Source organism: Dermochelys coriacea, chromosome 1 (assembly GCF_009764565.3).
Source record: "Dermochelys coriacea isolate rDerCor1 chromosome 1, rDerCor1.pri.v4, whole genome shotgun sequence".
Classification (NCBI taxonomy): domain Eukaryota; kingdom Metazoa; phylum Chordata; order Testudines; family Dermochelyidae; genus Dermochelys; species Dermochelys coriacea.
In genome coordinates this window covers 12,902,990-12,927,481 of record NC_050068.2, presented here as the reverse complement: position 1 = coordinate 12,927,481, position 24,492 = coordinate 12,902,990, and the positions used below count along the sequence as shown (strand labels likewise).

Here is a 24,492-nt window from a genome sequence, read left to right as displayed (position 1 = left end):
GATAAGTTTATGGAGGAGATGGTATGATGGGATAATGGGATTTTGGTAAGTAATTGATCTTTAAATATTCAGGGTATACAGGCCAAATCCCCTGAGATGGGATATTAGATGGATGGGATCTGAGTTACTATAGAAAATTCTTTCCTGGGTATCTGGCTGGTGAATCTTGCCCATATGCTCAGGGTTCAGCTGATTGCCATATTTGGGGTTGGGAAGGAATTTTCCTCCAGGGCAGATTGGAGAGGCCCTGGAGGTTTTTCGCCTTCCTCTGTAGCATGGGGCATGGTTGACTGGAGGGAGGCTTCTCTGCTCCTTGAAGTCTTTGAACCATGATTTAAGGACTGCAATAGCTCAGACATGGGTGAGGTTTTTCATAGGAGTGGGTGGGTGGGTGGCCTGAGCTGTGCAGGAGGTCGGACTAGATGATCAGAATGGTCCCTTCTGACCTTAGTATCTATGAATCTATGAACACTTCTATCTCTCTGGTGACTATTACAGACCTTAAAAAAATGGCAATTCTTCAACAAAAAAAACTTCAAAAACAGACTCCAATGAGAGAGACTGCTGAATTGGAATTAATTTGAAAACTGGATAAAATTAACTTGGCTTGAATAAAAACTGGGAGTGGATGGGTCATTACACAAAGTAAAACTATTTCCCCATGTTTATCCCCCTCCCCCCAGTGTTCCTCAGACCTTCCTGTCAACTGCTGGAAATGGCCCACCTTGATTATCACTACAAAAAGCGTCCCCCCCCCCCCCGCTCTCCTGCTGGTAATAACTCACCTTACCTGATCACTCTCACGAAAGCTTATGCTCAAATAAATTTGTTAGTCTCTAAGGTGCCACAAGTCCTCCTTTTCTTTTTGCGAATACAGACTAAACACGGCTGCTACTCTGAAACCTACTTTTAAAATGCAACTCAATATTAAAACATTAACCCTACAATAAGGTTACAAAATATGGCACTCTGGTCAAGAGATGCCAGAAGTTGCTGCTTTAATGTTAGCTCAGTCACACTGCTAATTCAGTGTGTCAGGGTATACAATAATGCACTTTACCGCTTGCTTTCTGTAGCACACCAACTAATACCAGGTACATACTGAAGATTTTAAGGCTCATGAAACCTTACCAATAACAATTAAAAGAATAGCCAATACCACGTACGTGCATAGTGTGGCAGAATTAACACTCCAGGGGAAAAATCTTTTGGAATTTTCAATATTGGGTGCTTAATTTCATGTCTTTAAACATTTTTTGCTCATTGTTTTAAAAAAAGGAGAAAACATCCCCTATTTGGCTTGAACAGCTTATTAGCTCTGCAATGTTTGTCTTTGGATCTTACCCTTTTGCCCTCAAAGCAAAATTTTTTATGAAGTTACAAAAGGTGCTGGAAACATCTTACTCTAGAGCAGGGGTCAGCAACCTTTCAGAAGTGGTGTGCCAAGTCTTCATTTATTCACTCTAATTTAAGGTCTCACGTGCCGGTACAACATTTTAACGTTTTTAGAAGGTCTCTCTCTCTAAGTCTATATTATATAACTAAACTATTGTTGTATGTAAAGTAAACAAAGGTTTTTAACATGTTTAAGAAGCTTCATTTAAAATTAAATTAAAATGCTGATCTTATCAGTTTAGTGCAGTGGTTCTTAACCTGGGGTGCACACACCCCCTGGGGGTGCGAGATGCCCTTTCTGGGGGTGCAAGACATGCGAGATTTTTTTAGAAGGTAAATCGAACACACAAATTAAGCACAACTACTTTGTTTCATCAAACCTATGTATTTATTACATATTTAACAATTATTGTAATACACAATTTTTAAGCTAATTTTACACTAAAAATTGCAGTATAATTTTTGATAAGGGCTGCAGAGCGCTAGACCCAGGCCAGGAGCAGAGCCCTGTTTACCTGCCGGTCTGAGCGGGTCCTGGCTGCCGGCCCCGCTCAGCCCACTGGCAGTCTGGGGTTCCGTTCACACAGGGCAGCAGCGGGCTGAGCGGGGCCGACAGCCGGGACCCCTGCTAGCAGCAGCATGCCAGTAAAAATTGGCTTGCATGCCACAGGTTGCCAACCCCTGCTATCTGAGCTATCTGTCCACTTACAAGCTCTTTCACCTGCTTCAGTAGCTGAGCTTGTAAATATCTGGAATTAAGCATCTGGACACACGTGCTGCAGCTCCACCTTAAACATTCAGCTAACACTTTAAATGGGTTTTCTACAGTTCACAAACACTAATTAGTTTAAAAAAAACCACACAAATGTAGCCAAGCACATACTTTTCATTAGGGCTTATTTACATAACAAGCTTGAAGTTTTAGAGCTCAGCTGTTTAAATTACTTGCTTTAAAAGAAGTGCAACTCCTAAACTGCAAGAAGTTCTGCAGACTTTCCAGAAAAACTATTTCAACAGCAGGCAAAGACCAAGCATGAAGAACATCACTTCCAGGAGGTTCTGAAAGGCATACTTGAAAAAAGAATGGAAGCTGCTTTGCAATTAATGATAGCACGCACCACCACCTGCAGCCACCATGTAGGAAACTTTTAGGGGAAGTAGGAGGCACACAGCAGCAAAAACCACCCCCCCAAAGACCGGAAAATGAGTCAGAATTCCTTCAATAAAATGAAGCAATTCAGTTCAAGTTCTAGAGTAGCAGCCGTGTTAGTCTGTATTCGCAAAAAGAAAAGGAGGACTTGTGGCACCTTAGAGAGACTAAAATTTATTTGAGTATAAGCTTTTGTGAGCTACAGCTCACTTCAAAGCTGTAGCTCACGAAAGTTTATGCTCAAATAAATTTGTTAGTCTCTAAGGTGCCACAAGTTCAAGTTCTCACTCTGTACTTGTGATTGACCAACCGACAGCTTAGAGGGTCCTGGGGGGGGGGGGGAACACACCACCCTAATCTTAAAGAGAGTTTTGAGTCATGTGCATTCAGACACTTGCACAATCAGGCCCATACCTAGAGACTAGCCAGGACAGAACAAGACTTCAGGCCATTCGTATTCATTACTGAATAATTTATACTATGATAAACACCCCAAAACCTCAATGCACTGCAATTACAAATTTATATTATGGAAAAGAATGGGGAAAATGGGTACCACACATACGCAGAGTGATCAGGATGACTACCACATACTGTCTCAGTTCCTTTTAAATACGTAGTTTTATTTCAGTGAAGGTGCTATAAAAGGTGCTTTTTCTATTAGTCTCTAATAGCTTCTCAAAGTAGGTTGGAGACTGCACAGTATGCACCTTGCACATTTTCTACTACAATTAGAGACAATTTCAGAATGCAGCTTTTGCTTTCATATATTGTTTTACAGAATCCAGGAACAGCAAGTTTAATTTAAGAGTGCTCATAGTTTTGCTTCTGAATAAGTGAACTAGAGTCAGCTAAACTCCTATCTCTTTTGTACTATAGGATAATATATTATTGACATTTCTTAAAGGTAACAGTGACACCTCCTGGTAAGATTACTAAATGGATTAGATGTCTACAACTAAAGAAATTAACAAATTTAGTTTTCAAGTTTTTTAAATATATAGCTCTTTATCAAGGGTTGCCCCTGTGACACGGATATTATGATTACTCTAGATCTGAAGTTCAACACCTTCCTAGATAAGAATTACAGGAAGTGTTATAACTAACTTTCTATACAAGCATCTCAAATTCAGGCTACACTCACTATTTAAGTGATAGCATTGTAGAGGAGTGTAACCTAACACACCAAAAAGTTCTCAAAATATTGTATCCGAGTCAGCCCAACAACGTTCAGCTCCCAGTTGACCTGAACTTTTTCCCGGTTGGAATTAAAGCATACAATGGTAAATTAAGTCACAACCCTGCATTGTGATTTGCATAGGTATATTGTTGTGCCTGCACAGAGTCTCTGCAGTCAATGGGGCACTTCCACAAGCAGTGTGTTCTGTCCACACAGATCATAATGAAGGACAGGGCCTTAGCTGGCCCAAGGTAGCCACACTCAGTGGTTGATTAGAAGAATCCAAGAACTACACTGCTAGTTTTGTTCTGACTACGGGATCATCCAAGCCCTTCGTACTTTACCCCCCCCCCATACCATGGTAGAGAAATACGTGCCCTGTTGACACTAGCGCTCCTGCATTGCTGCCATTGGTTAAATTTCACCATTTAGAAGTTTCCCAAAAGGAACGATTAGCAATCTAGAAACAGTTCTCGTTTTAAGATATATATATTTCGTCATACACCAAGCAAGTTAAAAACATATACAGCAATATTCTAAAAAGTCTTACCTAAGCAATGAGAAGACATCATATGAGTTACGGACACAGTTCTGATCGACCTGGAGAAGACTACTCCTCTGGGTGCCCGAGTGATCCTTAAGGCAAAGAAAGGAAATCACTTTTAAAAAAAAAAAGTAAATTTTCTGATAAAACTAATGTATGCCTGGGACCACACAACTTTGCCTGTGCATTTAAAGAACACTGTATATCACAATTTAAAAAAACCTCAAAAGCACCAAAGAAAAGCAATTTAGTTCTTAGAAAAGTAGTGACGGCAGCATGAGACAAGTTATGACCCTGCTGTAAATCTAACAGCTAAGCATTTGTGCATTAAGTTATTAGCAGTGTTTAGTATTCCATTTTATTTTATTTAGCACATCTTTAACCCCATTTAGCATGAGCTGCCTAATGTTGTCTACTCAGACTCAAGGATTCAAAATGTAACTCTGCTGAAACTCCCCAGTTTCAAACAGTTTTGAACACAGACTTTCTGCAAGGCACAATGCATTCAAGAATCTGCCCTCAGACATGCAACACTAATAGGCTCTCAGTAAATGGTAATTAGAAAGTTAGTTTATCCACTCCATAAAACACCCTTCAGAGATTCATATATTCCTTGGGATGAGCAAGGTATCCCTGGAGAAGTTTCCCACAAGTTTTGACCAGAACACAAAAGACTATGGCCAAGGTCTGCACAAGGGATGGCAGGAAGGAGCTGTCGCATTATCTTGTGCTGCAATTTTGTTAGATCTCAAACTAGTCTGTATCAGGGAGGTGCCATACTTTGACAGATACGCCCCTAGGAAGTGTAAGAACTCTGGAACTCTTCCTTCCCAGTCAGCGCTAATACAATGTCTGATGTGCTGCTAGAGACAAGACGTAGGACAAGAGGCCTAGACATGTGTGGTCACTAAAGATTTGATGGCTCTTTAGGCTGGAGAAGAGAAGACAGAGGGGACATAATAGTTTTCAAGTACCAACTTGAAGTAGGATGGAGAAAAACTGTTCTTAACGTCTGAGGATAAAACAAGAAGCAATGGGAATAAATTGCAGCAAGGAAGGTTTTAGGTTGAACATTAAGAAAAAACTTCCTAACTGTTGGGGTAGTTAAGCACTGGAATAAATTACCTACGGAAGTTGTGGAATCTCTGTCATTGGAGATTTTTAAGAGCAGGTTAGACAAACACCTGTCAGGGATGGTCTAGATAACACTTAGTTCTGCCATGAATGCAGGGGACTGGACTAGAAGATCTCTCAAGGTCCTTTCCAGTCCTACAATTCTATGAAAAAATACAGGCATTTACCAGTGTTAGAATTTCACCAGGTCCCTGGAAGAGTTTCAGAAGGATATAGTAATTTTCTTCACTTTAATCACACACCATAAATTTAAAACAGCTATTGCTTTCACCACAGACATAACTGCACTTTAATGTGAGTGAAGTAATCCTACCTAAACATCCTTTACCTGTCTGAGAGGGCTGTTGTGGGGCTTAGCTAATACTACAGCATTTAGAGGTCTTTTGCTGTACAGTTAGATCTCCCAGGGGCAATTCAGTAGCAAGTTTTCCCCCTTTCCCATTTAAACTATGTTTTTCTTGCATACACTATGGAACTGCTTGCTCTTGATCATGACAATATAGCAAATATGCCATTCTAATACTAGAAAACCAATACCAATCATCATCTGGCCACTTCTCAAAAAGGGAGAAACCATTTCTTTCTGATATGTTAGGAGTTTGATTTGTAGGACCCATCTTCTGGAAAGATACTAAAGCAAGACTTCACCACCTGAATGTCATTGCAAGATTAAGGAAATTTGCAAGACATTGCAGCTGGATCATCAACAGCTCATGCTGAGAAATGGGCCTTGTTTGGTCTCACACATGTAGGGTTTAAAGGTAGGGCGTGGAAACACAAAGTTGTTCTTTAGAAGAGTGAAGTAGATTAGGGCAAACAGCCCTGTCTCTCCCCCAAGGCAGTGGAAGAGGGTGAATAGTAATTTCAGAAAGGGAAAAATACTCATCAATATGTCAGTCCCTCCTCTTCTCCCATCCTGCTACAGATGGTGCCACCTGCCAGAAAGCAAACTGCCAAAGGAAGAATGAGAGGGTATACGAAGGCTAACTTCACCTTCCCACCTCTCAAACTGTTTGCATAAAGAACTAAGAATGACCATATTGGCTCAGACCAAAGGTCCATCTAGCCCAGTATCCTGTCTTCCAAAAGTGGCCAATGTCAGGTATCCCAGAGGAATGAACAGAACAGGTAATCATCAAGTGATCCATCCTCTGTCACCCATTCCCAGCTTCTGGCAAACAGCTGTATGCAAAAAACAGATTTCACGTTTTGCGCTGTACTTTTTAGTTTCTGTTTAATGTCCTCATTTTTGCGTAGTCCCCCTTTCTAAAATTAAAAGCTACAGTGCTGGGCTGCTGTGGTGTTTTCCCCGCCACAGGGATGTTAAATTTAATTACATTATGGTCACTATTACCAAGCGGTACAGCTATACTCACCTCTTGGACCACATCCTGTGCTCCACTTAGGACTAAATCAAGAATTGCCTCTCCTCTTGTGGGTTCCAGGACTAGCTGCTCTAAGAAGCAGTCATTTAAGGTGTCAAGAAACTTCATCTCTGCATCCCATCCTGAGGTGACATGTACCCAGTCAATATGGGGATAGCTGATATCCCTCATTATTAAGTTTTTTATTTTAACAGCCTCTCTAATCTCCCTGAGCATGTCACAGTCACCATCACCATCCCTGGTCAGGTGGTCGGTAATATATCCCTACTGCCATCTTATTATTAGGGCACGGAATCACATGAAATTACTATCCATAGATATTCTATGGTACAGTTTGATTCATTTAAAATTTTTACTTCATTTGAGTCTATGTTTTTTCACATATAGTGCCACTCCCCCACCAGCACGACCTGTTTTGTCCTTCCAATATATTTTGTACCCTCGTACTACTGTGCAAACTATGCAGAGAAAACTATGAATCAAACTATGGAGAGAAAAGGAGGGATGCACACTGAAAATAAGAAGGAACTCCAACCTCAGTTGTCAGAGAGTAGTTTTCCCATTGTTGAGGGTCTCCCCTCTTCCATTCTACTGCAATATTAGATACTGGCACTGGGCACAGAAAGTTATGCTGTTAGATCAGGGACAACTGATTTTCTGGAGAGGCAGTCTAGAACACATTTTGATAGATTCACCTTCTTAGAGCAGTCAAGGTCGACCTGATAAAGGTTGATGAACAAGCAGGGAAAGAAACAAGCGATCACCTTACATGTCTGTGAAGTTGTGGCTTCAGTCCCTCTCCTTGCAGAGGGGAGAGAGTGATGTGACCCTTCAATAGGGAATGTGGTGTCTTGTCTGCCTGCTTGTGTCATGGGACTGAAAGCCTATCACTGCACAGAACATGTCCTAGAAGATAGGGTGACCTTTGGGCCACAGTAAAAGGGTTTCAAGTTACCAAGTGCAATATAAACCCTGTGTTTTCTTCCCTTCAGAGACACCAGCAAGTCAATAAAATGGCCACTAAAAAGGCTGCTCTTACAACTGGTAGATGCAGAAAGGCTTCTTAAAAGGTGTTCCTGCAGGACACGAGACTGTCTTGTTGACAAGAAGCAACTGTAAACAGTTTAAAGGGAAAGGATCTGGAAAAGCAGGGAAGTGGAACCCAAGACTCCCGCTCCCTTCATCTTCCCACTAACTGGTCCCTAGAGAGTTGATATGGCCTGCATCTGTAATTTCTGAACCAGGACAAGAAACTGCCTACAAATGAACAACTAGAAAGTGTTAAATAACTACATGCACATAGGAAGAGAGAGGGTCAAGTAGACCCACAGTAAACACTGTTCAAGGTTTTGCAGATGCTATAACCAGAAGTTAACAGCATCAAGAGGGAAACCCTTCTAAGAACCTACTCCAATCAACTTTCTGGCCATGAGGCTCAGATCTTTGTCTCCTACTACGACACTGGGTAAGTCCAAGGGAGAGATGGGGAAGCACTCTGCTGTTACTAATATGGAAGACAGAGCAGAGGACAAGCTACTGCAGGAGGCGCAGAAGCTACAGGGATCCCAGCCAGCCTGGAGAAGTGAGAAAGGAAGATCTAATAAGCACTTGACTATGGAGGCTAAGGGTATGTCTTCACTAACGACATTAAAGTGCTGCCATGGCAACGCTTTAACGTGGCAGCATAGTCGCGGCTGTACAGTCGCTGTAAAAAACAAACAAACAAAACAAACCACCCCCCCATGAGGGGAGTAGCTCCCAGTGCTGGTGCACTGTCTACACCACCACTTTACCGCACTGAAACTTGCAGCGCTCGGGCGGGGAGGGTGTTTTTTCACACCCCTGAGTGAGAAAGTCGAAGTGCTGAAAAGTGGCAGCATAGACAACAAGGCCTTGGTGGTTTTAGCAAGGAGGGAGCAAAAACCCCACTCAGAGCACATCATAAGACTCCTTTGCCGAGTGGCTGAGAGGGTTGCTGCAGATGCAGGGAAATAAAATCTGTACTCCAAACACCACAAGAAAAGGGGGACCACAGAATTCTAGGGGTTCTTATGTCCTGAGGACGAGTGAGAAAGCTGCATGGTGGTCTCAGGCAGAACAGCAGTGTTGGAGGCTCATGTTTTGAATTCACACCCCCAGCAGTGACTGGGATGCTAGGATTAACAGTTAAAAGAATATCCCTTAGGCACAGAATTGAGGGGGACCAGAGAGGAGCTTTTTAAGTCTTCCCCAAAACCTTTTTCTTCCATCAACCTACTGCCCATTGTCACAAAACAGAAGAAACTGGAGATTACGGGGGAAAAAAACCTTAAGAACAAAGCTTCTTTGTTTCCAAAAAGGGAGATGAACCAAATACTTCCCTGAGAAGTCAAAAGGTACAGATTAGTAAGATAACATTTCTTTCATGGGAAACTGTCAAACCAAGTTGATAAAGTCAATCATCAGTCTACTGGATGTTAATGAAAACAGAGCCTTTGGACATTATTAAGAAATGGATGCACGATCACTGGCACGAGGATGACTGCTTGGGACCAGCCAATCATCCCAGATAAACTACCAAGATTAGTCCGTGTAGTGCATGTCCTTTAACGTCACTCCTTTACAGGAGAGGTGGCAGCTAGGAATTAAGTGTGCAGAACACAGATGGGAATTTTGCAAGACTATTCTTCTGTCTTAAAGATGCAAGGGCTTGGAAGCTCCAAAACAGCAATTGCAATGCTTTACCCAGTCATGCAGCAAGTATGGTTCCAAATGAGTGCATGCTCATTTGGAATTTTTTCCAAGTTAGTGGACTTTAATTTATAACCACCTGGGCACCATATACTCTGGAACTGCTATATCACGTTTGCTGTTTAGACAGTGTTAGCTTTGTATAGCCATGTAAGCTTTTTTCCATGTTATGCTTTCAAAGAGCTATTCCATTAAAAAAAAAGGGGGGGTCATGATGGTATGAGCGCCTCTGGTTGGCTACAGATCAGTAATGTGTCAAGTCCCAGCCACATCAAGGCAGCCTTCCTGACAATGAAAACAAATTAACAGTCACCACAGGAAAACCAATACTTAGTTTGGATATGCTGTGGCATCACCACTGTATCTGTAACCTAGTAAATTTGCCAGAATTAAATTTCTTTTTACTAATCTACTCGATATAGCAGGAAACTATTTGAGACCAGGATGTGTACTTTACTTTTTGAATCTGAAGTGGGTTAAGATGTTTATTTGGAGTAGCAACAAATACACAAAACTATTTCTGGTTATTAAATAAGAATACAAGAACTGCCATACTGGGTCAGAGCACTGTCCATCTTGCCCAGTATCTTGACTCTGGCAGTGGTCTGTACAAGAGCTTCAGGACAAATTAACGAAACAGGACAATTATGGAGTGATCTGCCAGTCTTCCACTCCTGGCTTCTGGTAATCAGAGGTTTAGGGTTGCCCAAGCATAGGGTTGTGCCCCTGACCATCTCGGCAAATTGCCAATGATGAACCTCCATATACTTATCCAGTTCTTTTTTGATCCCAGCTATACTTTGGGGCATCAGAACTGTGACACTGCACCCATATTCTTTGCAGTGATATTAAGATATGATTATGACAATTATAATATATGTTATGCAAGATAAGTCATGTGAGGTGTCATTGGAAAAGTTATGATTTTCTGAATACGATTCTATTTGTATGCAGGTATCATTTTTGTATATGAAGTTAGGAATATTGACTATGTATCTGCATGTCAAATGTAGTTACACCTGAGTAACACCCACTGGACAAGATGCTTTCAGTCTAGATAGTGGGTAGGGAAGGGCCTATTCTGGGCAATGGGCCATTAGGAAAAAGCAGTAGGCCTTAGGAAAAGCTTATCTCTCGCCTAGGGAGCCTTCCTGAGAACACTATAGAGTAATGGCAGCTATGACTCTACAAAGACATGTGACGAGACCATGTCTCTAGAATCCATCTTGGATGTCAGTGTTTTTCCACTGACCAGCATGGGAACCAAGGGTTCCTGCCATATGCAAAAGCTATATAGGGCAAGGAGTGACAATCTGGGGTTCTTCACTCCCCACACAAGACAACTCCTGGAAACACCCGAGAAACAAAGTCTGAACTGGGGGAAACCGCTGGACCCAGGCTAAAGCGATTTTAGCTTGTGAAACAAAACACCTGGGGATTCCAAGCTGCAAAGCAAGTGCAGCTTGCCCCTTAAGAATCTGCAGCCTGCTCGTATCGTTTCTTAGGTGAGAATCTGCTATTCATATCCAATCTAGTTAGTATAAAATTTATCATTTATAATTAATCTTGGTTTTGCTTTATCTAAACCAGTGAGTTGGAGTGAAGTGTGTGGGAATCATAACTCAGGGGCAAGAGGCTGTTGCGTATTCCTCTCCACATTGAGGGAGGGCGTGAATTTTATGAGCTTAGGCTGTACAGTTCCCTGTGCAGCGCAAGACAGTATAATTTTGGGTTTATACTCCAGAGGGGGTGCATGACTGAGGAGCTGGGAGTAGCCTTCCCATGCAGGGGCTGGTCAGAGATCCTGCTTGTAACTGCAGCTGGGTGTGCCCTTACCTGTATGTATGCTGGTAAAAGTGCAGGCTGGAGGGCTTTATAGTTTGGTCACAGCAGTACAGTGTACACGCTGGTGGGTCAGAGGGCTCAGTGGTACCCCAGTTCCAGGTGACACCCTTGGGGGAACCCATCACAACAACATTCCATAGAAACAAGCTCCACAAGTTAGATGTGCCTATGTGAGAAAGCACTTCTTGTTTGTAGTCAACCTGCTGCTTATTAATTTCATCAGGTGATCCCAGGTTTTTGTACTGTAAACAGAACTTCTCCATTCACTTTTTCCACCCCGTTCATGATTTTTTAGACCTATCAAACATTCCCCCCCCCCCCCCCCCCGCCGCGTCATCTCTTGTCTAAGCTGACCAGCTCTATTCTTTTTAGTCTCTCCTGGTATGAAAGATATTCTATACCCTTGATCATCTTTGTTGTCCTTCTCTGAACCTCTCAGTTCCACTATGTTCATTTTGAGATTTGATGACCAGAACTGGACACAGGATTTAATGTGGGCTCACCATGGTTTTATATACTGGCATTATGATTTTTTCAGTCTTATTTTCTATCCCTTTCCTAATGGTTCTTAACATACTTGTGTCTAGTGAAAACTTCCATTCACCATGCAGCAGCAATCTATCCACAGTGACTCCAAGATCTTTCTTGGATGGTAGGTTCTAAATTAGCTGTTATTGTATACATATTTGGTATTATTCCCCCCCCCCCAGATGCATTCCTTTGCATTTATCAATGCTGAATATTATCTGCCATTTTGTTGCCCAGTCACCTAGCTTTGGAAGATCGCTGTAACTCCTTGGAGTCTCCTTTGGACTCAACTATCTTGAATAATTTTGTATCATCTGCAAACTTTGCAGTTCACCCTGTTCAAGATCATTAATGAATATGTTAAACAGGACAGGTCCTTGAGAGAGAACGCTGTTCTTCTCTGTGAAAACTGACCATTTATTTTTACCCTGTTACCCATCTTTCAATTAGTTACAGTAGAACCCAGTTTATCTGACCCTCTATTATCCATAGTAGCCAAACAACCAGCACACACAGGTCCAGAAGCAGGTGATCTGTCCTTTGGCCACTAGATGGCACTATAGCCTCACACTTTCCCATTGTCCAGATTATCCAAATTTTTGATTAGCAGATCTGACCCCAGTCCCAATTAGATCAGATAAATGGGGTTCTACTGTACTGGACCATGAGAGGATGTTCCCTGTTATCCTATGGGGACTTAGTTTTCTTAGAGCCTTTGTTGAGGAACCTTATCAAAGTCTTTGTGAAAATCCAAGTACACTGTACCAACTATCACCTTTTTGTTCCAAAACCTCTTCTATTGACCCATCAGTTTGGGACAGCAATTCGGATTTGTTGTTCAAAAGAACAGCTCTGATGTGCTTACCTTCCCCACATCCCCTGCAGTGAAAAACAAATGCAAAGAAAGTTTGCTCTACAAACTTAAGTCAACCAACGTTAGGTCAAATTACAACCACTGCAGTAATTACAGACTTTTTCATGTCCACACTACTCTCCTTCTGTCAGCAGTGCACGTCCTCAACAGGAGCGCCTGGCTCAGAGCAGGGAGCCCCCGTGGCTGCCCTTGTCATTTTCATGGCTCCAGCAGTTCATCTGATCTAATTGTGAAATTGACAAGAATGACAGGCAACAGCTGAAGTAAGTAGTGCAGCATCTACACAGACACTGCATCACCCTAACTACACCGATGTAAGCCCTTCGCCTCTCATGGAGGTGGAGTTCTGTCCATGTAGTAGGACATGTACATCAGCGGGAGCAAGCCTGTAGTGTAGATACCGACACAGACAACGAGGTCGACGCAAGATGCCTTATGTCAAACTAACTCCATAATTTACCATCTCTGCAATGGTCTTTTCTTCCTCCTTTAACATCCTCATTGTTTAGGGGTCCTACTGCCTGTTCAGCAGATATCCTGCCACTTAGTTTTTGCATCTTTTAGCAAGTTGCTTCTCAATTTCTTCCTTGGCCTGTCTTGTACTTTTACATTTCACTTGCCAGAGTTTGTGCTCCTCCCTATTTTCCTCATTAGGTTCAGACTTTCAAATTAAAAAAAAAGTTGGCTTTTTGCCTCTAATGACCTCCATTACTCTGCTTTTTAGCCATGGTGGCATTCTTTTGCTAGTCCTACTGTCTTTTCTGATACATTTGGTCTGAGCCTCTATTATAGTGTTTAGTACTCTCCATGCTGGTTGCAGGCATTTTACCCTTGTGACTGCTCCTTATAACTTCCATCTAACTAGCATCCTCATTCCTGGGTAGCTTCCCTTTTTAAGAGTTAAGGGGGGGAAGAAGAGTATTAGTATTTTCCCCCTACAAGGATGGTAAATGTAGTTAGATTAGCTGAATTGCTGGGTAATAGTGACCATATCGTTACTTCTTAGACAAGATCTTGTGCTCCATTGAGGACTAAATCAAGAATTGCCTCTCCAGGCAATTGTGGGTTCTAGGATGACTGCTCCAAAAAGCAGTTATTTATGGTGTCTAGACATTATCTCTCTGCATCTTGCCCTAAGGGGACATTTACCCAGTCAATATGAGGATAGTTGAAATCACCCATTATTACATTTTCTGGTTTTGTAGCCTCTCAGCATTTCATAGTCACTGTTACCATGCAGTCAGGTGGTTGTCAGTATATGCGTATTGCTAATACTATTATTCAAGCATGTAATTTCTATCCACAGAGACTCTATAGTACAGTTTGATTCATTTAAGAGTTTCACTTTGACTATGCTTTTATAACCTAGTACCTCTCCCTTAACAGTGAGACCTAAATTGTCATTCTTATGTCTTTTGTACCCTGCTACTACCATGTCCCATTGATTATCCTCATTCCACCAAATTTCTGAGATGTTTATATCAATATCCTCATTTAATGCCTGGCATTTACTCATCTTAGCATTTAAACTTTGTGCATTAGTATATAAACAATTGTACATTTTGTCAATATTTAGTTGCTGGCTTTCATGTGTTATGCTTGCATGGAACTCTCACATTTGACCATTCATCACTAGCTCCTACCTGTACTTCAATAACTTCTTTCCTATCTGCTATACTAGGACATAGAGTTGCCCCTTTAATAAATTCATCCCTAATGGATGTCTCTGCCTAAATCATGTGCTTTAATTTAAAAAGTCCTCTACCACCTTATTTTCTGTGCCAGCAGTCTGGTTCCATTTTGATGGTTGCCATTTGATGGTTGCCATATAACAGCCATCAACTTCCCATTACTGTCATGATAGCAGACAATGGTGAGGGGATGGCAAAGATCCTCAGAATTGTTTTTTTAAATTAGCATTCAGTGCTGTGTCAGTACTGCATATATTAGTTTATGGCCAGCATCTCAGAACAAGATTTAAAACTGGAAACTAGAGTTATATTGAGATGTGTTGTATTTTGTTCTAGGACTCCAAGAATCTCGTTCAGTAAGGTAGAAATCAAACTGAGAATGAGAGAAACGGATTCTGTCAACGAACTACAACCTTTATGTCTAAGCACCTCAAAGTACAATATGCAAGCTCCTCAACAGGATTTGATTATTCCTGCGCCATATTGCATTTTACTGTTGCTGGAGGTCCCAGTTACAGATAGAGACTAAGGATCTCCTCTAACACAAACATTACAAATCCCCCAATCCGTGTCTCCCTCATTAGGCCTTGAAAAAATTATTTCTTGTAAGAGATTTTGCTAGTAGGCCCCGGCCTAGACTCAGCTTTATTAAAACTTGTATTCTCTTCTTTTCGATTGTTTAAGCCTAAATTTTCTAATTCAGTTTCAATTTATAAAGATAACAGGTGCATCTATGCTTTATGCACCCTTATAAAATGTTACGTGGTATATTGCTCATTCTTCCATGATACTGTAAGACTGAAGTGCCAAACCCAAATAAAATTCCAACACTTCAGACACTCTCCTTGCCAGGAGCAAAAGATGAGTTTTGCATCATGTCCAGAAGAGTTAAATTCAGGTTCTGGTAGACCACTGAGTTCAGTCAAGTTGACTTCAGTCAGTCAGTGACTGATGGTAGCTAAAAGGAAGGATAGCATGAGAGGCAGCCTCATAACTAGCCTATTACCAAACCCTTTAGGGCTCTTTTAAAACAAACAAAAACCAGAGTCCTGAATTTCCATCTGGAAACTTACAGGTATCCAGCATAACTGAGGGATACTGGTGTTATGCTTGTAGTACACTAACAGTCATAGCGGTGGGGGGGGGGGGGGGGGGACATGTCCACATTGCTCAGTGAAACCACCACCATGTAACAGCCTGTATGCCCCACTTGCGTGCTTCTCAGTCATCTCCTTGCCATTTTTGAGGCTTCGCCAAAGCATGGAATAATCAGCCAGATTCTAGACCTTAAAGACACTAGCCTTTATTCATATTCCTCACGAAGTCTCATCTCCGAGATAATCACAAGCAGCAAGTCAATAGCCGTATTTCGAAAAGCCATTTACTTCTGTTGGCTTCCCAGAGCCAACTGCATACAATGATGTGTTTTGGTTGCAAGCTCTTTGGGGCAAGCTGTGTTTCAGTTGCAAGGTATGGCTCTTGTACCCTGTCAGTGCTTAGAAAATGCTATAGTTACATTCATACATGTCTTTTGCTAACACAGCTTCAACTATAGTGTGGTCAGGGTCAAAGTGCTGACTATTCTGCTTGCCTTGTATTAGCTAGAAAAAAGAGGATTAAAATAAGGAGACATGAAAGAGGAAATCATTCAAAGAAGGGGGTGGAAGAGCTATAGCGCTTAATGTAAATGACTGGAAGATGGGGGATTTAATTTTAGCATTAGTGTATCTGGTCATTAAGTGTTTTGAAATACACAACCACTCAAGGTATTTTAAAACTAAAGTAATCCTTCATGATTAATAGCCACTTGAAGCAGATTTCATTTTGGTGCCGACTGATTGGTCAGTCAGTGGTCATGAGTTCTGACTGATTAAAAACCATAGTATTCAAAGATGAAAACAAGCATTTTTGGGCAGCTAAACACATTAGACACTCTGGAAATTTTTTTTTTTTTTTCTTTTTTTAAATATCTAGATCAAATACTGGGCCTACCAATTTTAAAAGTAAGCATTTAACATTGTGTAACTGCATGAAATCTCATTAATCTAGCATTTGTGCTCTGCACAGCCATTAAGATAACCAAAGTTCAGTTTTAAAAATTTTATTAAAGTTAATGTTTAAAATCAAATTTACACAAGTTAAGAGGGAAGGTACTGTATGTCTGGGGTCAGGCTTGAATCATGGGGGATTGCAGGTATCAGTTACAAGGTTCATGAGGTTACTACTCATCCAGTTATCCAAGTTGGCAAGGATTAGGAGTGTGCTATCTGCGGCACTTTGCTTTTGTAGAGAGAAAGAGGTTAACTTGTTTCATTGAACAGTGACCCTTTTAGTCATTTACTAGCCAGTGACTGGCTACAACTAGTTCCATTAAACTTATTGGGAAAGCAAAGATGGAAACTGCAACATGGATCCTCAGAGAGACAGGTTAAATGAAGAGGACAGTAAAAACTGTCAAAAATTTGGAAGCTTGGGTGCCTAAAGTTAGGCACCTAAACAAAAGTAGGAAAGGTTCAGCACCCTTGAAAGTGAGGCAATTTAAGTGGCCCAATTTTTTAAGAGATGCTGAGCACCCACAACATCCAGTTATTTAGGTGCTTACAGTAGGCACCCAACCTTGAAAATGCTGGTCTATGCCAACAGAATTTAAATTACAACCTGCGATTATCATTACTACATAATTTGCATAAATATTAGGTATTCGTACCTTCTGTTCAAATGAAGCTCCATAATAGCCATCATTCAACCCAAAAATTATTTCATTTGGGTTTCGAGCATGTATCTGTAAAAAAAACACACCAATGATATTAGGGTCAACTTAGTTTACGTGCAATCAAGTTTAATATTAATTGCTATTTTTATGACTCCCCTTTTCAGGTCTTCTTTCTAGTGCTAATAGTATGTGAACCTTGTCAATGAGGAACTGAACTATTACTGTAGAGAACACGCTTGACTTTCACACCTCTAAACAGGAAATGGCCAATATGTTCAGTGATACATGTCCATCTTCCAAAATGCAAAATAAAAATTTAATATTTGCCTTAACCACTATATAGCACCTACAACTACTTACAGTATCAGATAAACAAGTCGTCTTCTTTCCTAGAGCCAGAAGTAGAGCAATAATAGGAAGATCGAGGAAATAGCTCATTCAGACAGCTCACTTATAAAGGAGCCAGTTTGCAGCAGATAATGCACAGTTAGATAAATCATTCTTTTTTGTTTATGTCTGAACACAAAACTGGTCCTACATTAAGTGTGTTAGCTGAGGGGGCAAGGTTACTTCTAAACAAAAATGGTAATGTTAGAGTATATATGAGTGTTGGTGCAATAAAATGAAACTGAACACTGCAATTCATGTTCTACACAGCAAGTATTGGATCCAACAAATGCTTTTTCATTACAAGCCTATTTTATAAATAATTGACATTTCAAAGTATTTCCATCTTTTAAAGCTGTGGATTCATTTTAGAACAATGAACTCAAACAGCAAGAGAGACCAGGGCAGGACACTTATCTAAGAAACTTTATTTAAAACAAAGTGTCAACCTACTGTAATTACAATGGACACCTTGCATTTGTTTCATGAGTTACGGCTCTCTAAGTATCTCCCTTTTACTTCAGTTACAAGTTTAAAGAAAATGAAATTAAAACTAATGTTAACGACTAGCATTTATGTAAAATCATAACCAAAGATTCCATTTGTTCCATAAAAAGAATAAGACCCATAAATACTAACCAGGGGTTCTCAAATTTCATTGCCACGTAACCCCCTTCTGACAAGAAAAATTACTACATGACCCCAGGAGGGGGGACTGAAGCCTGAGCCCCACTGCCCTGCGTGGACAAAGCAGAAGCCCAAGAGCTTAAGCCCCAGGAGGGGGGTCTGTAACCTGAGCCCCAGCACCTGGGGCTCTTCGGACCTGGGTGGTGGGGCTTGGGGCCCAGGCCCCAGCAAGTGTAATGCCAGCCCTGGCAACCCCATTAAAATGGGGTCCTGACCCACTTTGGGGATCCAACCCACAGTTTGAGAACTGCTGAACTAAACCCATGTCAAAGAAGTGATTTCCCAGGACTAGAGAAGAATGGGGGAAAAGGTTCCAAGGTTAACACCATCCTCTTGGTTTCTTAAATCTGTAATTGGATTGAAGACTGTTTTATGCCAAGGGAATTGTTGGCATTCTAGTAGTATTAGTACAGTCCAATTAGAGAAACTAAAGAAAATAAACTGATCACATACAACAACAGTAATAACGTCATATACTGTTTCTCACTTGGGGCTACTATTGTTATTAAAAAGCTCAAGTAGCTAAAGCAACTTTAATCCAAGAAATTTCACAACATTACATAATCTGGACGGGCATGATATATTAAAGTTAAGATCTTTGCAATGGGTAGAGCTTCCCATATTAGCAGTCCCTTTGTAATTAGTTTAATTCCAAAATTAAGATGGTGTTTATTACATTTTATCATTTACCTTCCTTCAGTCTGTTTGTAGCCTTGATCTTACAACTCTGTTTAAGAAAAAGACTTTTAGCTACTTAATCCACAAATTGAGGAAACATGCTTTTATTTTACCTGCTGACCCAAGTATTTCAGTCCATCTAGACTGACTTTCCATTCGATCAATAGCTGATAGAGCTCTTTCTTGCCACCCCAGATCCTCACCAAAAAACATGACACAGATGTATCGAGGCGATCAGGCATTATTCCAAAGTCAAGACTCCTCCATGTTGGATTCTGTTGATAAGTACAATAGAGATGTAGGAACAACAACGTTCTTTGGTGTTATTTCAGTTTAACATACAGTGTGTTTAAATTTAAAGAGGCCAAGTATTTATGTCAAACTTCCAGACTGCAACAACTGAAGTAATACCCTGCAAGATCAACGTTCTACAAAGTTACACATGAGAAGGTTCAAGCCATGAGAGACTCTGCTCCTTCATTATTCACAATTTTCCTGATCAAGATTCCTAGTTTGGCTCCCATTTCCATCTGCTGCTGCAAAAGCCTGCAGGCTTTCAGACCAACTACTACTTCCTTCCATTATGAGACACCAGGAAATTACTTCATTAATTGCCTTTTGCCACAACAGGCACTTTTTCAAGAAATACAAATACTAGTATTTTTAGAAAATGGGAGTATCGTGAAGATCGTGTTCCATACTCCATTTTAACATTTGGCTTCTAAAAAAGAGCTGTAGTTAATATTAACACAGATTTACTTCTCATTAACTGAATTTGGTTTAACTATTAACGGGGGTTTGTTCCTATTCCTCTTCACCCCTCAAGTTCTGCAATGCTGACAGCAAGCCCTGAGTGCTCCTACCTTCTGAGCTCTCTTCATTCTAGAGGTTTGGAGAAAAGTCCAGACCTTAGCATTTGACAAAGAACAGACTTAAAATCCTGATGAACTAATTTCTCTAAATCTAGAGAAGGTTTCAAGTGTCTCAAGAATTTTGAATCATGGTACCACTATATTTAAGAAATTATGAAAAATAGTCATAACATGCTGCAAGTTTAAACAGGCATACTAGTGATTAAATAGGTCAGAGTGAGAAGACTCCAAAGGGTATCTATTTCCTTCTGTAAGTTTAACAGAAGTCCCTGTTCCCTTACTCACCTCTTGAATTTTTCCTAGCAAGAAAAAGAGATTTTTATATGTCTATTGCTGGCTACCATCATAACAGGAAATTAAATACTGGTAGAGTACTTGGCAGTTATACAGAAACTTACTAAAATGTGCTACTTTAACGTTTGCAGCACTGCTAATAGGGATTGCATCATTTAACCTTGTTTTTCTTTGGATAGACCCCTACTTTATAATTAAAGTTTCCATTTCAGACTAAATACAACAGAATTCTAGTTATAAAAAAGGTCCCAGGGAAAAAACCAACAGGTTTGGACAATTGGGGGAGGTGGATCAAATCAGCAGATCTTCAAATATGTGCTCACGGTCTCCTGACTTCAGAAGGTCTTCAAACCCTGCTGGATAGCTCCCCCAGTTTGCTAGCAAACCATCATATGCTAAAGTCCAACTTCAGCACACAGACTGAATTTAAACCTCCAGAAAGGTAACAGATCTTTGGACTTCACAGCAAAGTGGTGCACAGATAAGAAATCTGACTTATGCTACTTCAGCACCTATGTTTTCCCTAATACTCTATAAGAGAGAGACTTACATCTCTTTGGAAAAATATCTGAAACTTGTCTAACCACCAACATTTTCAGCCTCTGAGGGCTGAGTCCTGTAGCCCATATGCAAGTACCACTGAAATCAATAAAAGTACTCATTGAGTACAGAATATTTGCAAGAGGAAGGATTGCAGGATCAGATACTTGTTTATAAGCTTTAGGATACACTGAAGCCACTACAGACTGTTAGCACATAACACAATTTTAATTCTCAGTTTCTAGGACCCAAGTTTCTTAAACTGTAAGCTCTTGAAAGTAGTGACCATATTTCCACACAACACAGATATTCCCTAATTACCACCTATACTACAAGAATGTTATATAAAAATTTGCAACAGCTCTAGTCCTTCCAATACAGTTTGCCAGCAGTACTAAAAAACTCCATTCAGAAGCTCTACAGCTCAGATTTTTAGAATTTATTTTTTTAATTCATCAGCATCAAGATAACTAGGTTTTCAAAGTTATTTTGAACTCACTGTTAAAGCCTAACTGGAATTTATTAAGCTACATTCTTCCCTCCTATTCATATTTGCATCTGTGGCATTAGTTGTAAGTGTTAGGCTGCTGGGTTTTATATGCAAGTTGGCTTTAAAGGCAAGGAAGGAAGGAAGAATAATAATTATACTTGTATGTTTTGTGACATCTGGAAGAGGGGAAACAATAGTTTATGGACTTTGCTTACGGCTATCTGAAAAAGTAGGTCAAGTTTTGAGTCTAGGCATCATGACAGTTTCCCATTAAAAACATTTGATTGTTGAGTTCATGCAATACCAACAATACCTAGCACTGTAGGTACCACCTCTGCAACTAGCTCTTCCAGAAAGTGAAAACTGAGTCAGGCTAGTACTGTAGCCATCTGCTAAATAATTTACATAGTCAGATAATTTACCCTTTTCAGCTTTTAAACAGAATAAATTTTGTAAAGCTTTGAACATGGGAACAGAGTGGAAAAAACGTACACACGAAAGTGAATTAGCCTAGAGTGTGTTTTGTTTAGTTCCATCAATTACGAATTTTTTTGAGCAATGTTTTATATTGGTAATTTGTTGAATTGTTACTGCTATTCAGTAACTCAGCTTCTAGAGATTGCCACACATTTGAAGAGGACTTGGAATGAGCACAAGAATTTGATATTTTCTTTCCCAAAGCTATCGAAGGTGTGACATGCTTTCCTTTACGAGACTCATTCTGGGAAATTATAACCAAGATACCCCAGAGGGAGAGTGGGACAATCACTTGTCCAAGAGAAGCCTGTTCTAAACATTGCATAGAATTGTGACCTGCTGATAAGTGGTAATAAGTTTATTTCCTCCCCTTCTCCCTGTACCTCATGCCTAGTACAAGGAAGAACAGACAAGTATTCAAGGAAGCCCTCCTATCAGAGGAAGCAATTGTTCACAGCATTACTCCTCACCAACCTTTGGGTCAAGGATCATCTTTAGAGGGAGAGGGGAAGGGATGAAGAGAAGAATCTCCTTCATATTCTGAGATACAGCTACCAGAAGTGCATTTGAGGCCTCTAGCTCACACACTGGACGCTGATTAGTAGGACTGGACACATCACACTTAAAGTTGATTCTCCATAGCTGCATAGACTAGATAGGCAGCACCATGCTTATGCACACAGTTACATTTCAGGTGCACTATTTTCTTAGAGCTTTAACACTTTAGTAGTAGTCAGATAACAATACCAGCCTGACCAAAGGATATAAATAGCAAGACCCGCAATAGCCATCCATATTTGGAAGCAATAAGAAAATAGGTGCCAAGCCACCAGCCGCATCTATCTGGTTTTTATCTCCACTCTCTAACCAGTGCAGTTATGTTGTTGCTAGCACCAGAAGAAGTGTTAGTAGAGTATACACAGAGCACCTTCTCTGCTACTGTGACATGATAGGGCAGCCTAGTGTTAGTCTTTTTAATGTTGCCAGCATTCCTAGTAATGGTAGAGCTACCTCAGTGCTAGAGTATAACAAAATCTTCAGTAGTAAGGACTTCAGGACTTGAACTGCAGAAAACCCCACACTACTCTGAGGCTGATATGAGAGATGTCCCCATTACCCAGGTACCAGGGCTAGAAACAATTTTCTTGGGAGAAGCTCTCCTTCTCTCCATTGATGCTGGGAAGGGTAGTGTTGGGGTGTGGAGTAGGCTGGATTCATTTAGATTAAAAAAAGTGATATAAATCACCATTTTAATCACGATTAAATCAGCAAGCAGGGAGCCTTGACCTAAATCATTTTAATCATGTTTTGCATTTGTACTTGAGTTATTTTCTTAAGAAGTGTTGATTCTCGTTTGTTAGAAGCCATTAAAACATGTTGTTCTGCAACTAAATACAACCTTTACACTAAATTTGGTGGATTTTGCTATCCAGGAGGATACACTATATCTCAACACAATCTTCAAAAATTATATCGCATAACTTAGATGTATATTTATTTTTTTTAACATTTGTTATGTTAAGAAATGCATCAGTCACCGGTTTTTACTTACTAGATTGGTAATTTTTTTGCTTGCAACGATATCAAGCTCTGTTTGGATGGAAATTCAATTAAAAATGCACAACCATTTTTTATTTAAATAAAACTACCTTAAATGGGTGGCTACATAAGAAAAAAGTTTACCCAAAACATGTTACTGGGTGCTTTGTTGCTCTAAACCTAAAGGAAAGGCAAAAAAAGTTCTTTGCCTCGATTCACAACAAGCAAGATTTCCTTGACTCCCTCCCACTACCATAACCACAACTCCTGTTTGAGGTTGAAATTGTGTCTTCAAAGATGATCTCACCCTTCTCCCAACTGTTTTGTTCAGCTGCTAGGTTTCTCCCACCCAAGAGTGTCAGCTGCAACGTTAGACTTTAAAGGTACAACTTGAAAGTTTTAAGAAGCGAGTTAGTAGTAGTTTTATATACTACACCTGCCCCGAATCCCTTTTATCAGTTTCTGTGGATTTACAGATGCATGTGTCATGTTCTGGGGTCTTGTTGTTTTGAAATGTTGCTTTCCTCTGTTGCCAACACATGCAACGATTAAACTGACTATACACAATATTGTCAAATGGACAACGAACAAAAGAGACCTTCCAGTTAGTAATTGTAGGTGATACTTTTAACAGTAGTTAAAACAGTAGTTGGAGAATTCAGATTTACATGACATTAAGTTGATAACATCTCCCTCAGGGAGATTCAGGTTTTCATTAATCCAAAACATTGCCACTTTTACCCCCTAAGGACATGACCCTTCAGGAGTGGACAATAAGATCCAGCTATACTAGTACAGTCATTGTGTCCGGAAAATGGAAGAAAAGACCATTTCAGAAGTTTTACTACAAGCTAACTGCAATATTTCAGTATTAAGTAAGCCTACACATTGAGATAAAAGTGAAGCACAAGGGTTTCTATTCAAGATCACCAATATTAAATCAACTTACCAGGGAGTTCTTGATCACTTCACTCCTATAAAATTCTAGGAGGGAAAAGAATTAAGTGAGTAGAGAAATTCAGCCCATATCAATATTTATGCTACAGTACAAATACTTATTTTTTTAAATGGGAACTGTTTTGTAAAACCACTCCTAGAAGTATATTCTATGCAAAGGTAACTGATGCATTAGTTCTAGTAAAAACTGAATCAAACTCTACCTAAAAAGAGATCAAAGAGAGCTTGCCAACGTTCAGATCTAAAGACCAGTTTTTTTCCCCTCACTAATGGCACTTTGTCATCCAATTTCTCCACCTGTAGCTTGAAGTAGAAGGCAAGGACCAATAGATGGAGAAAAAACCCAACATCCAAACATGTTCATCAGGAACAGGCAAAACTAAGCAAACATTGCCATTTAGA

The 24,492-nt window shown here is 40.3% G+C and overlaps 1 protein-coding gene across 1 annotated transcript in view; it reads right to left on the bottom strand.

Moving 5' to 3' along the window:
* The window catches only part of UVRAG (UV radiation resistance associated), a 161,972-nt gene that overhangs the window by 114,234 nt on the left and 23,246 nt on the right, over positions 1-24,492 (bottom strand). Inside the window, 4 exon segments of the mRNA XM_038403606.2 lie at positions 4,276-4,361; positions 17,164-17,238; positions 19,035-19,196; positions 24,083-24,117. Of these exon segments, the coding sequence (XP_038259534.2) occupies positions 4,276-4,361; positions 17,164-17,238; positions 19,035-19,196; positions 24,083-24,117 (358 nt within the window).